The sequence below is a fragment of the Lynx rufus genome, unplaced genomic scaffold (genome assembly GCF_022079265.1).
Source record: "Lynx rufus isolate CCGP_SWC_20201006 ecotype Redwood Valley unplaced genomic scaffold, mLynRuf1.p SCAF_2, whole genome shotgun sequence".
NCBI lineage: Eukaryota > Metazoa > Chordata > Mammalia > Carnivora > Felidae > Lynx > Lynx rufus.
The window spans coordinates 97878709-97903695 of record NW_025814834.1 but is presented as its reverse complement, the minus strand read 5'-3'; the positions used below and the strand labels follow the sequence as shown (position 1 = coordinate 97903695).

At 44.3% G+C, this 24987-nt stretch overlaps 1 protein-coding gene across 1 annotated transcript in view; it reads right to left on the bottom strand.

The window, feature by feature from the left end:
• Positions 1 to 23719, bottom strand: part of LYPD1 (LY6/PLAUR domain containing 1) — a 35897-nt gene extending 12178 nt beyond the window's left edge. Inside the window, exons 1-2 of the mRNA XM_047085352.1 lie at positions 23646 to 23719; positions 22177 to 22314 (exon numbers count right to left, since the gene is read on the bottom strand). Coding sequence (XP_046941308.1) covers positions 22177 to 22314; positions 23646 to 23697 — 190 coding nt within the window. The 5' untranslated portion in view covers positions 23698 to 23719. The remainder of the gene's footprint in view (positions 1 to 22176; positions 22315 to 23645) is intronic.
• Between the last annotated feature and the right edge of the window lie 1268 nt (positions 23720 to 24987).

The following is a 24987-nucleotide window of genomic DNA, read 5'->3' as shown; positions in this document are numbered from 1 at the left end:
TATTGCTAGGCATCGCTCATTTATCAAGTTAAAATTTGCTAAAAATGTTTGCTCATCTTGCAGAACACTCGCAGAACAAGTTACTTGCAATACAAGGTTTTACTGTACCATTATTATTTATCACTCGGGCAAGGATCAGAAGTTGATCACCATATAGCCATGAGTCTTGGGAAATAGGCCCTTTTCCACACTGTCAGTTGAGAGAGTAAATAGGTATAAATTCCACGAATGCAATATTATGGTATCAATATTATGAAATTTGACCAAGCAATTCCAATTTTATGAGTTTAAGTTACATATACAAATTCACACACATGCAAAATGACTATATATGGGGTTATTAATATCAGAGGGATTTGCAACAGCAAAAAAAAGAAAAAAGAAAAGGACAATCACACTATCCATCACTAGGGTCCTGATAAACGCCGGAAGCTCATCCACATGATGGAATGCTACACGGCTGTAAGAGGAGGAGGAATAAGCTCCATATTTTTTTTTAATGAAAAAATAAAACATGACACCAGAGTAAATACTGAAAATTATCATGGGCACAAATGGCAAATAGTACATATACATATATACAATTTGCATACATACTCATATTATTGGAAGAATACACAAGAAAAAGGCAATAGTGGTTGTCTCTGGTGCTCACTTTAGCAGCACATATACTAATATTGGTTGCTCTGGGGAGGGGTACTGGGTGGCCATGGGATAGGGTTAGAAAAAAACCCCTGTACAGCTAGTTTTAATCATTTATAATCAGAACAATGCAAATGAAGCACATATATTTTTTAACCTCCTGAAATAAATTACGCCCCAAAGAATCATTTTATTAGATGCCTTCTGTGTCTGGCACAAATCCCTTCCTGTCTGTGTCCACCAGAGGGCTTCTGGGAATAAACACACCCTTAAGAAGAGAGCCACGAAAACTTGGCCCCAAACCTAAGTCTCGGGGTCACTGGGCAGAGGTACTCACTTGTGTCTGTCTTTTCATTTTCCCTTGAACCCAGTCCCCAGGAGCTTGGGTCTCGGCCCCAGAGAGTTAGAGGCTGCAGGGAAACCAGAAAGTGCACTCTCGTGGCTGCTGGAGGAGTAGAACAGCAATTTGGAAGGATCTACACTAATTTGAAATGTACAAATCGAACAGTGGCGTTTCTCAGCATTTACCCTTCAAAACAAAACACACTTTTGCACGTGCACACCCTTAGGAGGAAAAGGATGCACTTATATTGTGGGATGTTAAACACCAGTTGAAGGTCATGTGCAGAATTCTGTAGTTATCTGGCTCATTATACTGACTGAATCACTCCATATACTGATGTGGTTTTCAATAAGTAGAAAAATGGATTTCCAAATGATATACATGTACGATTTATGTAAAAAAAAAAAGTAATACAATGTGTGCTCTTGCAGTGTGTGCTATGTGTGTGAGTTTATGTCAGAGACAAGGGGCCATAAGGCTATACACTGAGAAGTGGTTATCCTTTTAGAAATGGGCCACAGTCAGGAAGCACTTGTGCTTCATTTGTGATATTTTAATGCTGTACAGAGGGAATATGTTTGTAGACTGTATCAGTAATGACAAATTAATAGACATGGAAATTATACACGGAGTAAGCCACTTGACTGACCTGAGCTTGAAGTACACAGCAGCACATGGCTCCAGGAGGGCAGACAAGGGTCCATACCACTGCACCACAATACAGCCCTCATGGCCTTGGGGCTTCCCTAGAACCTCAGGCAGGTGCCATCAATACGGCCACGGTTGTGTGTGGCTTCAGCAGCACCGTGGGCAAGAAGTAGTAGGTATAGATGGTCATGGGTTTGGTTCACCTGCACCTTTGTGAATGCCCTACAGCCCACAGCAGCCACCCATTGCAGGAGATGGCAGCGTCTAAAAGCAGCAGTGAGGGTACCTGGGTGGCTCAGTCGGTTAAACGTCTGACTTCTGTTCAGGTCATGATCTCACGGTTCGTGGGTTTGAGCTCCGCATCGGGCTCTGTGCTGATAGCGTGGAACTGGGAGCCTGATTCAGATTCTGTGTCTCCCTCTCTCTCTGCCTCTCCCCCACTTATACTCTCTCTCAAAAATAAATAAACATTAAAAAATAAATAAAAGCAGCAGCGAGTCACCTTTTGGACACTTCCCCAAATATCTGAGGGATGCTCCTTCCCCATATGACCTTTCTTTTAATCACTTCTAATGTTCTACATGTTTTTACTATCAAATCGTTTTTAATAGAATGTAGCTCTAGTAATTAGAGCACTGCTTGATACCTAAATGGCTCAAAAAATACTGAATGAATGAATAAGGGAATGAAGGGGAAAAGGGGAGAACACAGAAGAAAAAAGGATCATTTAAAGGGGGCCCATAAGCCCCATGATAGTGGGTACTTTTCTGACTAGTAGCAACCCCAAATTTTATTCTTAGGCCGGTGGGGCCTGGATAACAGAGGTTACAGAAAGCTAGCACAAACCCACAGGCCTTGCTTGAAACAGGCCTGTGTGAAAGGCAATGCCTTGGTAATGGGCTTTCAGACCCAGAGCTGGCAGGCTCGACAGGGTGATGAAGTGCTGTCCATCACCCACGGCTGGGCTAATCCCAGCTTGGGCCTGCTCCCAGCCATCCCACCCTGCAGGGACACAGGGACGTGTCCTGCCTGTGCCAAGTCATTTCTCACAGCTCCCATCTGCGGACCAGAAGTGTACTTATGGAACATACCACCCACTATCACCAAATTGAACAAGAGCCCCAGCACTTAACACGTTAATCCTCTTTAAGTCTTTCGAGGGGTGATGGCCTCCTGGGAGAGGAACTCTTGGATTTAGATAGGTGGTTATACTGGCTTTCAAAATACCACAAATTGTTCTCCTGGAGTAAGTCAGTCGTATTAATCTGCCTTATTTAGGATAATGATAGCCATGGAGAGGAATGAAGGAAAGGTAAAATAAAATACTGAGGTTACTTCCAGGGAAATTCATTCCACTGTAGCAATGGTACCTATTTCCTGGGACTAGTGAAATTAGACTTTGAAGGAAATCAAGCTTGCAAGAGTTAGGCTGAAATCATAAAACATGGAAACAGGGGAAAAGGGATTAGATCATATGTGCTCTACACACTGGAATTAAATGTAAAGTGGGAGGAAATGCATCCAAATAGATGGTATGAACACATTTCAGTACCACCACGTGTCCTCCCTGTTTTACAGACACTAGAAACGATCTTTCCAAGTTAAGGAACTTGGAAAAAGTTCCTGGCACAAAGTAGGTGCTATATAAGCGTTTGCTGTTGCTATTTTTATTGTTATTATCTGTCCATGGTGTGTTTTCTAATTTGAACCCTTAATTCACAGAAGTGGCTACTTATTGAATTTATGCACACCACGGTACATCCCTCAGAGGGGATAGCGACTTCAGTAATTACTGATCTGCTCCATCATTGAAAATCACTGGCTCCTTTTCCCATTCTGTCTCCATTCCTCTTGGACTATATTTGGGTCACATTTTAGCCAACATGCTCAGTTTGCATTCAGATCAAGAAAAACCAAAGGCAGACCAGGAGACGGGGCAGCAGGGAGAAAGAACGAAAGAAAGAAGCGTTAGAAGTTAGTGTGGATGCTGGATGGCTCCTGTCGTCTTCTTTGCAGCAGGCGCTCCATCAGGCATCGGGCGGGCTTTACAGGGTTGAATTATTGATTATACAGGGAGAAGAAGAAAGATGGTGTTTTCTCTTTGAGTCCAGCTCTTTCTGCCTGCCCCTAACACAGCTGGGTCACCACAGATGGAGCAGGCAGAATAAAAGGCACCTGGAACAACTCTGGTTGACATCAGCCCAGAAGTGGTCAGGGCTTAGGAATACAACATCAGGGAGAGTTAAACCATGGCTCCGAGGCTGGCATTCTGACCTGGAAGTCTCTAGGCTGACCTGGCTGGTGGCACACAGTGCAAAAATCTTTAATGTGCTAAATCACTGGTGTGGCGATACCTTTGGCCCAAACTCTCCTTCCTCGAGGTTCTTTCCTGTGCACTTCACTAAGGGGCCTGTTATAACATGCACCCGCTCTCCAGATGGGACCTGGAAAGTTCTAGAACCACAGCAGGTAAAAACTGCCCAAGCAGTGTTTCTCAGACATCATTGTGCAGAAGAGTTACCTGGGCATTCTTTAAATACAGATTCCTAGAACCAACCCCGGATGATTCAGACACAGGTGGCCGAAACTTCCCAACTGCCACTTTGGGGAGGGAGCGGGCACATGTAGGTTCTAAATGCACAAAACAATTTATCCAGGGAGAAGGCTTTCACTACCTGCAAAGATTTCATTCGGCGTTACAGGCCAGCCCCTGCTCTGCCCTGCACGGTGAAGGCTGTGACAACTCTGATGATCCACGGCCATGGAGAAGGAGAGATGAGCCAGTTTTTCTTCACTGCTTTCCACTTTTCTCCTGGACCCCATTTGGTCCATTGCTACCTCCCTGTCACAATAGGTCTGTCCTATCAGCCTCATTTGAGGACAGGCTCCTCTGCCTGCTCTCCAAGGACTTCAACGATTGAAGGTGGGAATGTTCACTGTCAACCACTTAGCTTGGGTGTGAAATGACCAGCTTAGAAGACCAAAACACTCCTGGAGGTGATCAGGCCAGGGCTAGTTTGAGTACCTGTCAGGAGGGGTTTTTCTTTCTTCCCTTTGGCCCATTCATGTCCCACTGGGGTGGCTTTTTCTGTTTAAAAGCAACACTGTACATGGTAAGTTTCTACCCAGGGGTTGGCACACTTCTTCTGTGACAGGCTAGATAGTAAACATTTTGGCTTTTGAGGCTAAATAGTCTCCATCACAACTACTTGATTCTGATATTTTATCATGGAGGCTGCCAAAGATAATGCACAACATATGGGGGTGGCTGTGTTCCAATAAAGTTTCCTTTATAGAAATCGGCCACAGTAGTCCACTTGGGCTGTCACAATAAAATATCCTAGGTTGTGTGGCTTAAACAACAGAAATTTTGCCGGAGTTCTGGAGGCTAGAAGGCTAAGACCAAGGTGCTGGCAAAAATTAAGCTTCTGGTAAGAACGCTTCCCTGGCTTAGAGTCAGCTGTGTCCTAATAGGGACCTTCCTGTGCATCTCTCTCCCTCCCCTATAAAAAGGTCAATCCCATTGGAAGCCATACCCTTGGACCTCATCTAACCCTAATTATTCTCAAAGGCCCCATCTCCAACTGCAACCACACTGAGGATCAGGACTGCAATATATGAATTTGGTGGGGGCTGGGAGGACAGTTCAGTTCATAACACAAGTATTGGGCTAGATTTGGTCCAAGGGTCAGAGTTTGCTTACCTGTGTTCTATCAAAATCCAATCACCTATACCTAATAACACCTATCCCTTTCACCTGGTCTTTCCTCTCTAGTTCTATAAGAAATACAACCCACAGTTTGGAACATTTACCTTTTTTTTTTTTTTTTTTTTATTTGGGAGAGAACTCAAGCAAGGGAGGGGCAGAGAGAGAGGGAAAGAGACAATACTGAGAAGGCTCCACACTGTCAGCACAGAGCCTGATGTGGATCTTGAACCCATGAACTGTGAGATCATGACCTAAGCTGAAGTCAGACACTTAACTGACTGAACCACCCAGGCATCCCCGGAACATTTGCTTTTTGAAGAATGTCAGAAAGGATCTCTGGGTTCAAGATTCGACCAAAGGCCTTTGCTGGCTTTAAACTATTTGGAGAATTTTATATCCATATTTTACTATGTTTTTTTAATTGAACTGTCTCTGTAGAAAGTACATTCTTCACAGCATACACAAACATCCTAACAGAAGACATAGGCACAGCTTGAAGGCAAAAATGAGGGGGAAAAAAAGGGCACAGTTAGAACCACTACAAGAACACTGTTTCCAGTGTGGCAGGATGCAGATTGATTAAAACTCACATTTAGAGGTCTTGTGGTTCTGTTGTATGTAAGCCAAAATGGAGCAGACCCCACCCTGGGCAGACCCCACTTTCCACAGTGTATCTGTGCAACTGTCCCTAGCAGTCAACATTTTCTGACATGCTCTGTCACAAGGTCCTGGGGTTTTTTTCTACAGTGGCTGCGAGATAACCAGAAACCACCTTATTTGTGTAAGAAGGCTAGTTAGTTCATGTGATGTCCTTGTTTAAGCCATGGTAGATCCAAAATACTGCCTGTGCTCCATTGTTCTCCCATATTTTCTGCTTTGAAGAAGCCAAGAGTGCCTCTTAAAGCACATTATAAATATTGATGCGGTAACCTGTTTCCCCTATGAGTTTAATTATACTTTTCTAGATGTACTTTCAGGAATTTAATGATTTTCTAAGTCTTCTTAAAATCATCATATATTGAAAGAAAAAAATAATGATTTTTCTTTCAGAAAACACCATTTTCAAATGAACTTATATTGCCAAAGAGATAACTTGGGAGTTCAAGAAGCAGCACTACTTACTAGGAAGGCATTTGGTAGTACAAGGGGCTCCTGTTCAGGTTTTTTTTTTTTTTTTTTTTTTGTAATGTATTATTTCTTGACCTATCCAAAATGATCACTTAAGCTCGAAGATGAGTGGCAACTCATCGTTGCTGGCAAACTCAGTGGGAAATTGTATGTCTCATAAAGCAAGGAAAGGAAGTTTCAATAATAAACTGAAATTGTTAGAAGTTGCTAAACTTAATTTTTTACCAATAAAAATCACCTTAGAAGAATTACAGTGTTAGATGTAAAGAAATATTAGCCTAAGTGCAAGATCAGGGTCTACCATTAATTTCTCCCATTAAGTTCTGGGTCTTGAAGAAATCTTAATCTTCTCATTTACAGACCAAGGTGGGGCAAGCTGAAGTGAATAAGTAAAATGTTCATGTTTCATTTTGCTTCTGAATAATTCTTTGCATGGTGGAAAAAACATTGACTCTGAAGTCCAACAGGCTTAGACTAGACTTACCACTGAGATAACACACTAAACTTCTCTAAGCCTGTTTGCACTTTTGAAAAGGGAGAAAGGTGTACCAACCCAACAGACTAACATGTGATGATTAAGGTGACAATGACTGCAAAGCACCTATGACTGTGTCAGTCCATAATACGTACCTAAGAAAAGTCAACTTCCAGGGTACCTGGGTGGCTCAGTCAGTTAAGTGTCTAACTTCAGCTTTGGCTCAGGTCATGATCTCGTGGTTCATGAGTTCTAGCCCCATGTGGGACTCTGTGCTGACAGCTCAGAGCCTGGAGCCTACTTTGGATTCTGCGTCTCCCTCTCTCTCTGCCTCTCCGCTGCTCATGCTCTGTCTCTCAAAAATATGTAAAACATTAAATTTTTTTTTTAAAAGTCAACGTCCTTGACTTGAGGTGGTTTTTTAAATTTTTTTTTTTTTTTATTTTAGAGAGAGAGAGAGCGTGCATGTGAGCAGGTGGAAGGGGTAGAGAGAGAAGGAGAGAATCTTAAGCAGGCTCCACGCTTACCAGAGTCCAGTGTAGGGCTTGATCCCACGACCCTGGGATCATGACCTGAGCCCATATCAAGAGTTGGATGCTCAACTGACTGAGACACCCAGGCACCCTTTGTTTTTCATTTAAAATACACAACTACCATGGGGAAGTGATAAACAAGGCTGAGAGAGGGAAAATTAAGATGAGTCTGGAGTATCTTATCTTGTGGTGCCAAAAAATAAGGAAGTCTTCAAAAAAAGATAGGGCATGCTGAAAGGATACAGAAGTCAGTCTCCCAGGGGATAGCTAGGGCAATCTGAGCAACAAAATTAACAACAGTACTGGATTAGAACCCACAGCATGAAGTAAATATCCACCAGTTCACCTTTATACAAATAAATAAATGATTAAATAAACATTTGGAGGAGCAGGGACAGCTATATATTACAGAAAGATTCCAAATAATAAAGTCAGAAGAAATTTTGCAGAAGAATAGAAATTTTAGAACACCACAGGAATAACTTCCACAGTAAGGGAGAGATATACCAACAGGTGCTGATATTAGTGAACAAAGTTTGAGGAGAAACAAGATATCCGTATAGTTTCAAAGAATTTCCTTCAAGTTATCTATTAATTACAAAGAGAAAAACAGTCATTTGTGGGGAAGCCCAGCAGACGCCATCTTAATTAAGCAATCAAAGTTAACATCACTAGTCATAAGACATGCTGACATCATGCACCTCTTGATATAATGCACTGAAAAATGATAGCACATCACTTCCAAGTAGTCTTCCACAATCTAACCATCAGAAAACATCAGACCAACCCAAATTGAGGGACAGTATACAAAAAGCTGACGGGTCCTCTTCAAAAGTGCCAGCATCACAAAAGACAAAGAAAGAATGAGGAATTGTTGGGAGACTAGCCGAGACCAAGGAGGCATGGCAATGAAATGCAATGTGTGATCCCAGATAGGATCCTGGAACAGAAAAAGGAAAACCTGGTGAAATCCAAAAACAAACCATGGGTTAATAGTGTTGGACCAATGTTAATTTCTTGGTTTTGGTCATTATACTGTAGGTATGCAAGTTAATCAACATTAGCGGAAACTAGGTGAAGAGTAAATATAAAGTCTGTACTATTTCGTAGCTCTTCTGTGGCATATTACTTCAAATAAAATTTTAAAAATAAAAGACATGACTATGAGTGAGGGTCAAGTCTGTATCACTTTTCTATGTACGACCCAAACACAAGCTACAGTGAAACATCCCCAGTCACTGCCCATGCTGATGACCAACACGTGACCCATGCAGCCCCAAACATCTGTGCCACTTAACTACTCCACTCTTGCCTCAAAGATCTTGGAGAATCCTGAAGTGACTATTTTTTGGGGTCGGGGGAAGGGTGGACTTCAAGGAAGATTACTGGGGGGATGTTTTTTTGCCCATCTGTTTCTTTCCACACAAAGGGAACTAAGGGTACTCTGGGCCTCTCTCAACCTCTAGTCCCTCATCCTCAAAGGAGTGACCTGATTGGTTAATTTGGGAAGAATAAAGCAGACACACATTGTTCATCTGCTTTCTTTTCCTTCTTGGGAGTGAATGGCTTATAGCAAATAGGTGTTCGGCCATGCTCCTCAGGACAAGAAACTTCCCCTCTTTGGCCTTTACGGACTGGGTAGACCAGCTCATTTGGAAGCCCATTTGACATTCACCCCAAAGCTATTCCCTTCAACTTAGTCTTTCTCAGTTACTATGGTGATATTTTTGCCCTCGTCTTCCCTGTTCCCTGTTTTGTTTCTCAGTATGCTCAGAACCTGGGTAAGAAGAAAGGCTGATAACCAGTGGGCACTCTCTAGACCCTGCCAGGTTCCATGTGCCCCAGTCTACGTGGTATCCTAGGACCTAAGTCTGTAGCCATGATTCTCTCTGAAGTTGGGAAGCATTTTCCAACTAATCTTCTATTCCAAATAGACTCTGGACTTTGAAAATCATAAACAGTAATGACTTAACATTGTTTTTTGCTGGGTGAGTTGAGCTGCACTGGGGCAAAAAGAGGATCAAGACCATCATACCCCCAACCCACTCCCTCCCTCCCTCACACACACACACACACACACACACACACACACACACACACACAGATGTACGTGGGAATTTGACCCATCCCATAGAGTATGGGACTACAGTCCTGTTAGGACACACTGGCTCTAAAGAGGTTTTTAAAATGAGCTATTTTCCTGGTTTTCTCACTTTAGTCTCTGCCCCAACAGTCAATTAAATAGAGGCATAAAGCATGTGTTCCTTCCTTTTTACGGACCACAGTGCATTTATCTTTCCAACAGTTTCCTTTGTGTCTGCCTTCTTTGCTGGTATAAAGATGGAAATTTCTCAACAGAGCCTTTAAAAGTCCATTACTTTCACCCCACGTTGTACAATTTAGTTTTAAAGTCAACTTCTACGGTAAACTGCTACTTGTGTGAATGCCCGTCTGGGAGTGAGACTAATCTTCCTCTACCCAAAGAATAACCAACACTTACTGCACCAGAGTTATGATTACATCACAATAAATATTCTATGCAGAACTAGGAAGAGCTCCTCAAAGAAAAATGCTTGGAAACGGGTAATTGGAATGAACTATATGCATTTTCACTGAGCTTTGAAAGAAACTGTGAGAAAAAAGATCTTCGATCTGTTCCCAAGTATTTTTTTTTCTCTTAAAGAACACCATGTGAGGAGTTTTGACAGTGTCTGCATTCTAATGGGAAAATCTCAGGAAGAAGAGGCTTATCTATATTTGTGCCTTGTTACTGCCACGATGGACACCATTTATCAGGCATAAAGAAGGGAGAAAACCCAGAAGGGAGTTCTTCTCTGGACAGTTTTGTGTTCTGGCTCTTAATTACTTTTCCTTTGCCATGGATGTGAATATTTTAAAAGCCAAAGAAGCCCCTCCATTTGAGCTACAGATGGCCACAGGAACCAAATAAGAATACGAACAACCCATTTTAAAAGGCAAAAAAACAAAAACAAAAACAAAAAACCCAAAAAACAAAAAACCCTCAAAAAACCCCAAAAAACCTCAAAATTCAAAAACAAGGGAAGTGCCAAGTTCCACATTGCACCTCCAAACTGATGCCAAGTCCATCTTAACCATACTGCTAGGACCGGAAATTGACAGTAATGTTAAGGAGCTGCAGTGACCCCGAGGGTAAAAATAAACATGTCTGTTAAAACAAGCACCACCAACACCAGAAAATAGACATGAAACAAGATGCCACAGGAACATTCTTTTTCCTTATAACAGGGATGTGTTAACTTCATTATTCAGAAACCTTTGATTACCCTTTTCAAAAGTTTTTTTGGTTGAGTTTAATTTTCAAGGCTGTTAACCACTTGATGCCAACTTAATTATAACAAGCAAGTAACCAACCCATAATGTATGAGGCCAATTGTTAGTTTTACTTTAGCTTCACTTTAGGGTTGGACTTCTCTGCTCATTTGTAACTTCCTGAACCAGGAAGGTTCTGTACAGTCACTTGCTTTTCCTCAGCTGGTGTCTTTGTTTCCCTGTTTGCCATGGAGGCTTGGGGGAATAGATATTTATGACTTATTATCTCAGTATTAACAGCGCCCTTCAATAATTTATGAAACTGGGCTCTTGGATTTTTAACCTTGAAGTCCCTCTGATTATTGTTCTGAAATGCTAAGGGCTCAAACTTTAATCATCAGATTCTTGCACAAAAATTCACTCAAAGGTAGGCAAAACAGGGTTGCTTGTGGCATGATGGGTCCAGATGGGGTGGGCCAGGAACACCTTATTCTTTAACCCTAACTTCCCTTTCACCTGTTGCCAGAACATGGCATTCTCTTCTATAGAAGATATCCTTGTTTGGGGCACCTGGGTGGCTCAGTCAGTTGAGTATCCAACTCTTGATTTTGTCTCAGGTCATGATCCCAGGGTCATGGGATTGAACTCCACTTCAGGCTGCTCACTGAGCATGGAACCTGCATAAGAGCTTAAGATTCATTCTCTCTCTCTCTCTCTCTGCCCCTCTCTCCTACTTGTGCTTGCTAAGAAAAAAGAAAAATATCCTTGCACTAAAATGTAGTTACACTCTTATATCTCAGCATTCAGTAAACCCAAATATTCTGGAACATCACAGACATCTTGAATTAAACTTCAGGACATCACTTGCTAGTGTGTGTGTTTCTTTCCCTTTCCAAAATGTGATAATCATTTAGGATGACAATGCATTTCAGTGTTCACTTTAGGCAAAAGAGAAGGTGATGTTCAGGAAAGGGAATTATCCCTGTTCTTTCTCTAGGGGATCCTGGAGGCATTGTGCCTGATTTTTCTGATTTTGTGCATGGATTTCTCAAAAGGTGATTTGGCAGACACTATAGCTGGCCACCCAATAGCCACCCTCTACCATCTTCCTTATAGGAATAATGACCATGAGACCATGTTCTGACCAATAAAAAGTAAGCAGAATTCTCTTGGGGAACTTGGGGAGAGTAAAGCTGAAGATAAAAGCTCCCGATGCTATTCTTTCTCTTTAACTTGAACAGAGAAGTCACCTTGTGACCAAGAGGTAACAAGCCTGACAGCAAAAAGCCAAGACGCTTAGGAAGTGAGAGGGCAAATGAAGAGAACCGTGTCTTTGATGGCATCACTGAGCTATGGGAACAACTCCAGGACCACCTACATCCAGACTACTGGTTAGGTAAACAATAAATGTCTTTATGGCTTAAGTCCCTGTTACTTGCCACCAAAAGCATTCTTCAGCAATCCAGAAAGTGACGTCTGGGATGCAGGTAAGAGAAATCTGCCTGCAGCAATGGCTGGTTTATTCTTTTGAAGCTGTGCCCCATAGACTAAAGAGGGGAAAGCACAGTGCTTTATTTATTTAAATATAATTTACTGTCAACTTGGCTAACATACAGTGTGCTCTTAATTTTGGGGGTAGATCCCCATGATTCATCCCTTACATACAACACTGTGCTTTCTGATGCCTGGGAGCTATTGCAGCCGCTTCCTTGAGAATGGCACCCGGGGCTTAGGACAATGATATTAATGATAGTTAATAAACAGAGCAAGAACACAAACAATTAGTTGGCTCTTAGAGTTCAGTGAAACACAGTGTAAGTATAAGGCAGACAGTAGGAGAGCAAAAACATGGTCTTTTTTTCACATCCTGTGTTTCCCTCTATGGTTTAGTCTGTCCACACTCACGGGTTTAGAAGTATGTCCCCCAGCTCAAAGTCTGGATGGTTTCTCTCTTGAGGAGCATACCCATTTGTATTTCAAATTTGCATTGGTGTATGGGAGGGATCTATGGGCAGGGGCAGAGGTCTGCCAGGGGAGAACTAGTATATGACTATGTGTGGGGTGGGTTACTTTCTCCCTTAGGAAGTTCACGACCAAGGTGGATCTCCACTGTGCAACAGAGTTCCTAATAACGTAAACCGCCAGCTGACCAGATTGGCTAAGTGGTGTCCTGTCCCTACCTGGCTTGATTACCAAACTAGCTGGATGTTTAGGAGGGAGGTATATGTGTTTCTTTCCAGAAAACACTCCTATGCAGAGCACAGCCAGATTGGCCTCAAAAGTGAGCTGACAAACTAGAAAAACTGGGTTTATTATACTTCGGAGTTGTTCCTTAAATGATAACCGTGACTAACAGGCATCAGTTGGCTTTTTCTGGTTTAACTGAAAAGCAAATGGTATATTAAGCTTAACTTTGTTCTATTTTTCTTCTTATGCTAGAGATTTAAGCTCCCTCATTTCTGGTCTATTATTTTGTAAACACCAATCAATCTATCTGTTTTTGCTTGAAACTTGATTTCTTCAAGTACACTCATTCAGCAGGTATATATTGTGTGTCTTCATATGAGTGAGAGAGTCTAGGTGTGTGGGTGTAAGAGAGACAGAAGGAGGGGGGAGGTGGGGAGTATGCGAGGGAGAGAGAGGATGAGCACAGCATCCTTTCAGGAGCCCTGTATCCAGAAATGAAAACCATGAATGGGCTCTAGTGCATGAAACTGAGGTTCAATTGGATTAGGAAAAGTACTCTAAAAACACTGAAAGGCTCAGTTGCCAGGCACACTGCTGGCTGGAGAATGCGGAACAAAGATAAAATTGTCAGAACATCCTGTCTCCACCTACACCAGGAAGGTCAAGTCTAAGATGCTTGTCCAAGGGCTCAGGTAAGCAGGGGCCTTGGCTGGCTTTTCCACATAGAGCCAGTTTTAACAGGGGTTGGTTTAGTCTCTCTAGATCTTAACCCACTCTTAGGTAAAATGCCTGCTTCTGCCTTGCTTTATTCTTCTTTCCCTCCCAACAGCCAGTGCCAGGCTGAGTAGAAAGTTGTTTGACCTTTCAAAGTTAGCTAGCTCTTCCCTCAGTAGGGGCAGCTCCTCCCACCAGCTGCCTCTCCCTCTGAAGGCAGGGAAATTCTCCTAAGAATCGGGATTGGCTTTGAAGCCCAGATCTCTTTGCACTCCTAGTTTGGATGTCTTCACTGGGTGGAAAACCAGCCAACCTGCCCAGCCTCTTGTTATTTCCGAACAGATTCTCTGAAGTTACAGGAGACCCAAGTGGTTTGGTAGATTTTGCATAAGCAATAAAACAGTGCATAAAACACACGGCCCAGCGTCACTTAATATACCTGCTTCTGCAGACGCTCTTTGAAGAAGCCTCAGCGGAGGGCATTGTAAACTGCTATGCACATTCGTATTCATGCCGAGCACAGCATGCACGGGTACAGCGGCCGAGTGCCGCACGCCTGGCGCCACCCGCCTCTGGCACTGTCTCCAGTCATTCCTCTGCTCCCGCCAACAAGTCCAAGAAATAGAAAAACATAAAAAGCTATTGTCCATGTCCAGTGAGAAATGAAATGCACTGGACCAAGTATCACAGCTTCCTTAAAATAATACAACACTTCATCACTTGTGCATCTGGATCCCTCTTCGTGGTTTGCAAAGTCATAAAGCTTGAAATCGACATCCTGAACCATCACTGCTTTTTTCTCTTTAAATGCATTCCTTTAAAAAAGCAATTTATTAGCAGCTCTCTATGGTTTCACCTTATCTAAAAAGCACTTAATTCAGTTCATCTCCTGCTTTGCTTTGTACTGTTGCAGGCAATCAGAAGATTGGAAGCAACGTATTAATAAGAGAACATGCCCCAAAGCTCTGGCCCATGAAAACGGCTCCTGAATCACAATGTAGCCACAACCCGAAGTTCACCATGGACAGAAAGAAGTAATGACATATATCATAATTCTTTTTATTTGTAGGCTGATTCATCACAGATTTGGGTTAAACTCCTAAGTTATAGACAAGACCTTTTGTAGAATGCCCAGGGAAGGAAACGTATTATCCACTACCAGAAAGTCTCCTCTCCCCAAAATACAATCACTTCTACCACAATGAAAAAGTAAGGCAAGGAAGAATCCAGCCTAGTTTTTAAGGAGGGAATAACAGAGGGGGAAAATGGAGTAAATGGTACTGCCTACATAAAAGCTATAATCAATGATTTGGTTTGGGAGAAAAAAGCCAGACTTGCACAAGTTCCCCGAGTATTCATTGTGGATGACCTAATCATGCCAGAATCCCATTGCCTTAATAAAAATGCCTTCCCAGAATACGTCTCAACCCGCTCTACCCTCAAGCCTTCTCAAGGGAAGAAAGAGAAATGGACTGCTCAAGATGTTTAAGGCCTCAGGAGAAAAAAAAAAAAAAAAAAAACTCCTTTCTTTTCATCTGTAAAATTATAAATTTAAGATCTCTTCTAGCCTACAAAGTGCGTGATTCCTGAAAACCCTGGCCTATCAGTGATGCTGGTCAGGGATGGGCAGCTGGGATCCTGATAAGAGCTTCAGGCATTAGGAATAGTGCATCCAAGTGCCTCAGAATTCTTGTGTTAACACAAGCCAATTCAAGATCCCCTCATGGAGAAGCAGATTGACTCTTTGATAGACAATGGGTGGAAAGCCCAGCACTTGGCACATAGGTGCTTGATGAACATGAACTCCTTTGCCCTACAGTTCACTGGAATGATTTGCTCTTGGCACAGGTTTTTAGTTCAGCTCAGTAAATTGGCTAATCATCCCATGGAGTTTCAAGTTCACAAACCACCCCATCTTATCCCCTCCATAATTTAGGCATTTTCCCAACCTGAGCTTTCTCTTCAGTTCTTTGTATAAGCAGAAGAAAAGAGATCTCAAACTGAGAGGCGAAATGGATGAATTTAAAAAGTATTACCATAAGCAAAAGAAACCAGGCACAAAAGGCCACATACTGCATCATTCCATTTATATGAAATGTCCAGTAGAGGCAAATCCATAGAGACAGAAAGTAGATTAGAGGTTCCCAGATTAGTGACTGCTAATGGGTACAGGGTTTCTTTTTGGGGGTGATGAAAATGTTCTGGAATGAAATATCTATCTGGAATTAGATTATATTTACAATTCTGTGAATATACTAAAAAACACTTTAAAAGGGTGAATTTTATGGAACCTAAATTATAGCACCAAAATTGTTATTAAAGAATGCCCCAAAATAGCATTATGATGATTGAAAAAATCCTAAGGAAGGCAAAGGACTTGAGTTTTAGTCCCACTGGATGTGTGGCCCTGAGCAAATTGCTCAACCTCTCTGCATCTCAGATTCAACTGCTATTAGTTAGGATGTTATCTCACTGTGAACTTTCAGGCTAATTACAAGGATCTTATTGTAAGGGATCAAAGGTTACATTCAAGGGTGCTCTCAGTCTGCAAAAGGAAGAAATAATATGCCAAGTAACCTAGGCTAAGACCTCTGGGTCATCTTCAGAGACAGGTAGAGATAGGAGATGAAGCAACTCTGTCAGGTTTCTACTTTCAGGATCGATTTCTAAAGATGGTTATAATGACAGCAATCCTCAGTGTCTTGTGTCTCACAAGAAAACAGCTGGCCTGTTCCTATATTTTACAGGGGAGGAAGCTCAGCCTCTGGGACATTAAGTTACATCTTCTTGGGGAGCCTGGAACATGGGTGTTTTCTCTTCCAAAGGAGCTAAGTGGCCTTCCCACTCAACTAGTAAAAACCCCAGGGGCTGGGTATTGAATCCTTGTAAATAGTGTGATAATACTATGCCATGTTTGGGACTTAGAACCTAAGACATTCAATCATTTTAGAAATTTGTAAGAAAAAAGAAAGGAAGGGAGGTAGAGAGGGACAGAGGAGGAAGAGGAGAGAAAAAGACTCAGGATACAGGCAAGAAGAAGAAAGCAGGGGGGGAAGAGGGAAATAGAGGAAGCAGGCTGTAGATTTAGATCTTTCTGTTTCAGGAATATACAAGGGAAGCAGATTTCCTTTTCCAAGTTCAAAGGAAACGGTGTGTTTTGTTTTCATACTCCATTTCATTTTTCACTTGGGAAAAAAACCCAGCTTTGAAGCCTCTCTGTTTAAATTCATTAGGAAAACCATCAATGATGGAAGCTTTCATGAAATTGTAGTGGGAGGAATTAGTGTTATGGGAGAGCTGGATCAATCTTCAAACATTTTAGCTATGGAGTTGGGAGGTCCGCATTGGCTGCTTGTTCAGCTGGAAAGTTAACATAAACAAATGCTTCACTTACTGGAGAGTCCAAGGGACTAATGACACTTGCTATTTACTTTCCAAATACTTCCTTAACAGCCAGCTATGCCTGCCACCTGAAAAAGATGGATGCTTCTTGAGAGCTAAGTGACCAAAGTGACCCCCAGAATGTCTCGCCCCGAAGAAAAAGGTTCTTTTAGTGGCCTGCCAGAAAGGAGGTAGTGATATTGACATGCACTGCACAGAATCTTTTCCTGTGTAATTCATAACCTGATCAAGTTGGACATGGAAACCTTTTCAGCATGGCTGTGTTAATGTCTGAGGAGATCCTTCTTGGCATCTGAATCTTTCTTAAAGTGTTGCAACCTGTTGGACTCTCCTTAGCAAAGTTAAAATAGGGCAATTTGTTTTTGACTTCTGTTTTTCACTTCATTCTCAGAGCATAGTCCATAGCACAGGTGATTGATTCAAAATGGATTTGAGGGTGACAAAGTAACCACTACAGGTGGGATGCAGGAGAGGACAGTGAAGACGATGGAGGAGAAGAAACGATATGGGGCAGACAAGAGGGCACTGGAAGATTAACAGATACTACTGATGCTCTTAACAAAATCGTTCTGGGAAAAAAGTTAGAAAATGTCTTCGTGCATACAGTGTAATACAGATTAAGTAATTTATGATCTGAATGTCTGCAGAGAAGGATGACTTTTTATTTTTCTGATAAGAATTATATAGGTGTATGCAAATGAATACAGGCAAAACTGTAAAAATATACACACATTCATGGATATGCCATTGTGTGTGCATCTGGGTGCACAAACATGCATATGTGCACCTTAAATAAATGAATCCATGTGCAAAGGAATTATGATATAATATTGATTAGCAGACTTCTTCCTGACAAGTCTACCCCAAGGACAAACTAGAGCCTATTTTTTTTTAATTGTGGTGAAATAAGGAGTGCATAGATATAAGAACACAAAGGCCACAGTTAGCTTTCCATTTCTACAATGGAAACTATAGTGGGTGACTCCTTGTTTTAGGGACATCAGGTCCTCACTTGCTATCCCTTATTTAGCTAGTAAGAAAATAAGGCATAAAATTAATCTATCCAAGGCATGCAACCATCCCTGCCCAACTTAATGAGTGACTAACTAATCCAAAAGGAAAACAGCCATTACTTATACAGCCATAACGTAGATGCAACATGGCATATAAATCAGTAACTCTTGTATTGCAAAACAGACAAATAGATTAATGCATGTTGCAAAAGATGGGTGAAGAGATCGATTAGGTTACTGATTCAGACCATGAACTTTCTCTCAATATACTGCATTTAACTTTTAAATAAGGTTTAGGAGAACCTGTAACATTTTGCTCACTGACAGAGCTATATTTTACTTAGGGCAGAAATTGGCTAGTCTATAAAAATTAAATTATGCCCCTTTCACTGTATCTAGTCAAGAGGAAAAACTCTAATTACAAGATTGCACTGTCAAACAAATGCAAATTCACATTCTTTATATCCTGGTTTAAAAATTCATATGGGGGGAGCTTCTATTTTGAAATGAGAATCAATATTTGAAATATTTTTCGGAACGCAGTGATAAGCAAGAGCAAAAGAAATGTCATTATCAAGGGTGCTGGTAAGTAGAAGCTAACTCATTAAGAGCAGAGCTTGCTAGAACAAGTCATTCGTTATGCAAACATTTAAATATCAATTAGTAAGGACAATGAATGAAGGCTCTCCTTCCCCACAGCCTGGTGCCTTATAACTCCAGAAATGACCAAGGGGACAAAAAGCAGTGGAAAATCTCTGCACCTAATAGGAATGCCACTCTGGGGAATAGGTAAAGGTTAATTTTAAATGTACTTCCCAATTGAAAATTAAATGTACCTGCCTCCAAATTCATAAAAGATGAGTTTGCAGACTTAATCCAGAAAGGACTAACTAAAGACCTAGGCATATTGCATCGCTGGTATTTTTTGGAAAGAGAATGCCTTTCATCACTGCTTAATGTCAAACTTGCTTGGTTCATTAAAATCTCTTCGTCTGTTAAAACTGTGCTTTTCCTCGACCTGTGAAAAAATGCCAATCCATACAGCGCTCAAACTTTAAAAATCCTACTGGTTGGTTCTCATATTCATTTAATATCAATTTCATGGCCTGTCCAGTCAACCAGTTCACAAAGCCCGTAAGGTGAATATGGTGGACATGAAAACCATTTAAATATTTAGCACTTTGCTTGCATTATCTTCTCAGGCAAACCTGGTGTTATATTTTGCTAGAAGGTGCTGGCTCAGGAAAACAGGTGCATCTTGGAGAAAGTCTGCTGGTGGACACAGACCAGAAGCGGAACTTTTCTGGCTGTTGTTTCCCTCCTCTACAACACAAACAGGTTTTTCCAGACTTAGGGGACCCCACAGTCACTTGGGGAGCTTATCAAAGACCCACGGCTGGGTATATCACAGACTAACTGAACTGGCCGCTTCAAGAGTGACAGGAGACATATGGATTTCAACAAAACTTCCAGGAAAAATCTGACGTGCACCCTGAATTCTGAGTCAATGGGCCTTTTCAGTTTTCATGCACTAAGATTTTCAGAACAGGTTATTGATCCAATGAAAATAATAATAATTCTAACTTCAGTACCTAATACTATTACGTAACAGGTATGACCTTCTTTCTCCAGAGTGGAAAGACTGAAACTGCAGAATTAATCACTGGTGCGTTAGGGGTTAGGGAAACCAGGACCGCAAAAGAGGACTACTGGATTTCATGAGACACTCTGTGTAAGACCCAGGCAAGTAGCTGCTGTGTTCCCATGTTCCCATGTAGCCCATGTTCCCAGGACTGTGATGCTTGCATTCCATGTGGTGACTTAACAATCCAAGTCTTAGCTTGGCTCTCCATCCCTGTCAGCATCAGGAGGGTTAAGTGTCATGTCTATTCATTGGTCTAACAAGTACATGGAGACAAAAATCCAAGTACCTTGGAAGGAGCAGATCCCGAAACATTGCTCTTTTGACACAGGAGCATGCATTTGGCTAACTTTACTGAATTCAGGCTTAGAATGTGTGTCCTTCCCCCTTATAACAGGCTTTTCTTTGGAGTCCAAACTGTGTCTGTTTTCTAGACTTCTCAATTGGTATTGCTTTATTATTTCACTCTCTGTGTACCCTTTGGCCTATGGTCTATGGCTGGAGGAACCTAGTTTGGAGAGAAGGTATCCACTTGATCCAACTAATAGCAATTTCAGCCCTGGAGACTCTCTGTGCTAAAGGTTCCCCTAGGTAAGACAGGCATTATAATGCCCCCTCTGCCTTTTTTTTATAATGTTGTTTAGAGGACAGAATAAAGCAAGATTAAGAACACCACTATGAAAATGGAGTGTGTGGTATTTATCTTACATATACTTCTAGAGAGGAAGAAACATCTCTCTGAAAAAGGACATCTCTTCCGGCTATAGTTTGGGTTGTATCTTTTTCTTTCCTTGTCTCAACCATATCCCAGCTCATAAAACATGATACCCAGGTAAGCATTGCCCCAGAGGATCCAGAGGAAGTTCCTAATGTGTCCACAGTTTATCCCTATTTTTTTCTGGCTCTAAATTACCATTTGAAAGAAAGCTGCAAATATTTGGCAAAAAACAAAAACAAAAACAAAAAAAAAAACAAAACCCAAAAACAAAAACAAAAAAACGGTAAAGCGTTCAGAGTGATTCCAACTAAAATTGCAGCAGTGCCTCTGGAAAAAGGGCAGATTTTACAGGTAAAATCCTCAAGAATGAAACACAAGGAGAAAAGAAACAACTTACCAAAATCATAGTTATCAATCTTAGCTACAGAATCGTCACTAAATTTTATTTTGCTTTTGTAATAGCCCGAATCCTATGACAAATGACAGAACAATGCATGCTGCTTTTCTTGGGACAAATTATTCTTGAGAGCAATTATGTATCAGACTCCCCAAGAGAGAGCTTTCCGTGGAAAGAATCCACACCTAATGACCTAAAAAGAACAGCTTTTAAAACTGCGCACACATACCCTCTCGCCACACATTGATGAGCTAGCTATCTGCTCATCAAATATCTGTGCGGTTAGTAGCAAGGTATTTCCAGGCCCTTCTCTGAGAAGAAACTACTTTTCCAAGGTGCTGCCTTTAAAACTGTAGCCTTTGCATTCATTTGCTAGTAGGTTAAGAAAATCACTTGACAGATTTAATCCCTTCAACCAAAAGCTCTGGGGGGCTATGTAGTTCAGCCAACAAAAGAGGAACAGAACTTCGGTTCACTCCTTCACTCCGTATCATTCACCACATGATGCGATTTCCCCTCTTGTTAATATCCTGAAAATGGCAAGGTCTAGCATTATGGGTTTGACCTTGGAATTCAAAGTAGAGTTCCATTCCTTTCCCCAAAGTTCCAGGTGCACTTGTAGGGGACTTTGATTTCTGGTAAGGCTATTGGGAGTGGCTGGGGAGTTCCACATCAGGGAGAAAACTCTGGTCAGCTGAAGTAAGTGAGGTTTGCTCTCACAGGATGCCCTCCTTCTCCACATAAAGCCCAGCACCTTTCATCAGCCAGCTAGCAGCTAAGCTTGTGGGGCTGGAAACTACATTCCTTTGAACATCTTGGCAATTGGTGCCTGGAATTTGATGCAGTAGCTCTAAAATTAAATAAAGATCCTGTAGTGTTCTTCTAAGAAATATGGCGTGGCTCTATGACAAAACACATTTTTCAAGCTCTGACCTCTGGGAACTTCAACTAGCTTCATATTTCAGGCTGACACTGCTCACAGGCTACTGTCTAGTTGCCCAAGCCGAGCTGGTTATCCATATATTTTCCAGCCTCCTGATCAGCTTTTAGCAGAGAGAGATGAGGGGAGTAAATAAAAAGAGGAGAGCCACTAATTTAAATGCACTTCCCCTCCAGAGTCCCTTGGGGAGAAGCCCTGGTAATTAACTCTAATGAGATTAACTTGGAACTCTTCCTTTTGCCAGCACTGTAAAAGTAAATCTGTGGTAACCAGTGTGTGTGTGCATTAAATCAAAGTCAGTCCCCTTTCTTGTAATTTAATGCCCCCCGCCCCCCACCTCCCACTCCTACTCCTACCCCAGGCTGGAGGCCAGTGAGCGCTGCTTGGTTCTTACCCGCACTTTGCTCCATCACTTCTTTCTGACACATGTCTTGAACGTTCACCGTGCAATTCACTATAAACTCGGGGGAGGAGCAGTCGTTGTTCAGCTGGAATTCTTCACATTGGTAACACTGGATTTGCAGCGCAAAGCCTGTGGGGACAGAAGCAGTCGGATTTAGATCCAGCCCTCACAGAGACCACCCCAGAAACCGCGGCCCTTCTCTGCCCCAGCCAGCCACAGATCCCGACCTCTCGGGGTCCTTGGGCTCGGCACCCCTGGGTCTCCAAGAAAGGCGTATGCGGCTGAAGCCCGCAGCCGGCGGCGCGGACACCGAGGGTCCTGCAGAACAAATGAATTCTGCCGGCGACCCCCAGACCAATGCTCCAGAAACAAGAGAGTCCGTCCGACACCACACCTGGCCCTTCCGCCACGGAAGTTGAGAGGCCGGGTACACAACTCGAGAGCGAAGTAGCTCCAGAGACATGCTTCAGCTCCAGTGTACAGCTAAGGATTTGCCTAATTGTTAATTGGTTACAAATTGCTTAATTACTGTTTTGGCACCATTCGCGGTTGCATTTGCAGACGCCTTTTTAGTTTTAGTTTTTGTCGTCAGCGTTCCTGTGCTGTGGCTCCGAGGCTCCCTACGCGACCACCCAGGAACCCAGGAGGAAGTGCCAGACGCCAAGTGCTGCTGCGCCCCGAGTCCCCGGCCTTTCTTCGGGACAGTCCCCGCAGCAGCGCTGGGCGGGGAGGCGCAGCGTGTGCAAGGGGCGTGTGTGTGTGAGCGCGCGCGCGCCCGAGCCGCGACACCACAACCTTTTCTTCTTGGCTTTCAGGGCAACCGTTTGGCTAGGGTCCGGTGGAGGTCCCCGCTCTGCAGCGCTCGCTCGAGAGCCGTTTGCATAATTCAGAGGACCGAAACGTTTTCGCATCTCGCAGCGTTCCAGCCTGGCTGCTCTGCCTGGATCAATGAGCTCCTGTCTAGACCTAACACCCCCTGCTCCCGGACCCCCGGGCTTCTTCCCAGCTCCACAACGGCGGCGCTCCGGGCGCTGCAACCCAGCCCCGGCGCGCCCGGGCCATAGGCTGCCCAGCGCTCCCGTCACCTGTCGGCGGCGCCACTCCCACGGGTTGCTGGAGACGCCTGTTAACTTGGTGGGGTCAGGGGCTTTTTATCACCCCCTCTCCATCGGCAAGGCCCCAGCACATCTCGGACCCTCCGTCCTCCCCAGCTCAGCTTCTTCTCCCGCAGCCCGGGCATCTGCAGCTCGGGTCCCACAAACCCATCGCTCCCGCCTCTCCTCCTGGAGACTTTCCCACGTCGCGACTCCGGGCACCAGCACCCGTCACCGCCGCCAAACTCTGCTGGGCAACCCCTGCGCAGCACGGGCCCCGGAGGTGGGTGCCAGAGGGGCGAAGGGGCAGACGGGTAGATGGGGTGTGCTCGCCTAGCGGGGCCGGTGGTTTCTTCGTCTCCCTACCTTGAAGCAAGAACAATCCGCAAAAAGTTGCCGCGATGCCGAGGACCCACATCCTCCCGGAGCCGCGGAACCGGGAGAGGGCAGGCTCAGCAGAGGCGGCGACCGCGGCGGAGGCGGCCCGGGCCGCAACGGCTGTGGCTGCCGAGGCTGCTGGGGCCCGCGCTCCTGCCGCCGAGGCCACCGCCGCCGCCACGAGGAGCCGCAGGTGCCGCCGGCGGCGCCAGCATCGCCCGTGCCGGGACTCCCGGCTGCGGGTCGCTGCTCCTCCCGCGGGCGCTCCCGGGCAGAGCGCGGCGCTTCCGGAGTTGGCGGCTGAGACTGGAGGAACTACTGGCGAGCCGGAGCACCCAAAAAACTCTCGTCTCTTCTCCCCACCTCCCACTCCAGGCACCACGTGACGGCTGCCGAGTTGGGGTGGGGGTGGCGGGCGAGGAAGGCTGGGACCGTCTTTTCAGGTCCCCACCCCCTTCCTATCGCCCTCCTCTCCCGCCTCCGCACGTCCCCAGGACAGGGACGCCAGAAGGAGAGGCAGAGTGTAGTTTTCCAAGGTTGGGAGGCTTGGAGATTGAAGAAGCGTGAGGAGGGCGCAGCAGGTGCCGAGGGGACTGGCCGGGCGCTGACTGCGGGACCTGCGAGGTGGGGTCGTAGGACCGCGTGCCCCACTAGCCCTCCGCGCCCCCCGGGGCTGGTCCACCCAGCTGGGGTTGCTGGGAGGCCCGCATTGGGAGCCCAGTGCCGGGGGCGGCTGGCTAGAGGGGCGCGTGCTCCCCTGAGTAAGACGAAGTTGCACACCTGCAGGCTCCCTGAGGGGGCCGGCGCAGCTGCGCCTTTTCTTCCTCGTAGAGGCCCCTGGTTCAAGACCAGGCTTGGCTTCAGCGGCCGCAGAGCGGGCGGGGTGTGGTGAGGACCCTGCCTGGACAGGCGCCGTTCGCCCCGGGCGGCCCTCCTTCCGTCTGCCCGCTCGCACAGCTGGAGGAGGGTGCAGTGACATCAAGCCTAGCCTAGGACAGGTTGGCCTCCCGGGGACGACTGTCGCGAGTTCCCACCAGAAAGCAAATCGGGTGAAGAAGGGAATATCTTTGCTCTCTTTTCCTCCCAAAGGCCGGGGATCTTCATCCACCTTTTCTCAAAGTCACGGGTTATTAGTACGTCCTCCCAGGTCCTCTCCTGCATCACGCTTTCCCAGCCCAGGAGTCAGTCGCAGGCTGCCCTGCGCCTCTGTTTTAAGACCCCGTCCCATTCCCCCTCTCTCAGTCAAGCGACCCACCTTGAATACTCCCGGGACGCCACGGGGCTGAGTTCGTCTTCCTTGGAGCGGAGCCTTGCAGCAGGTGGTGTGGGA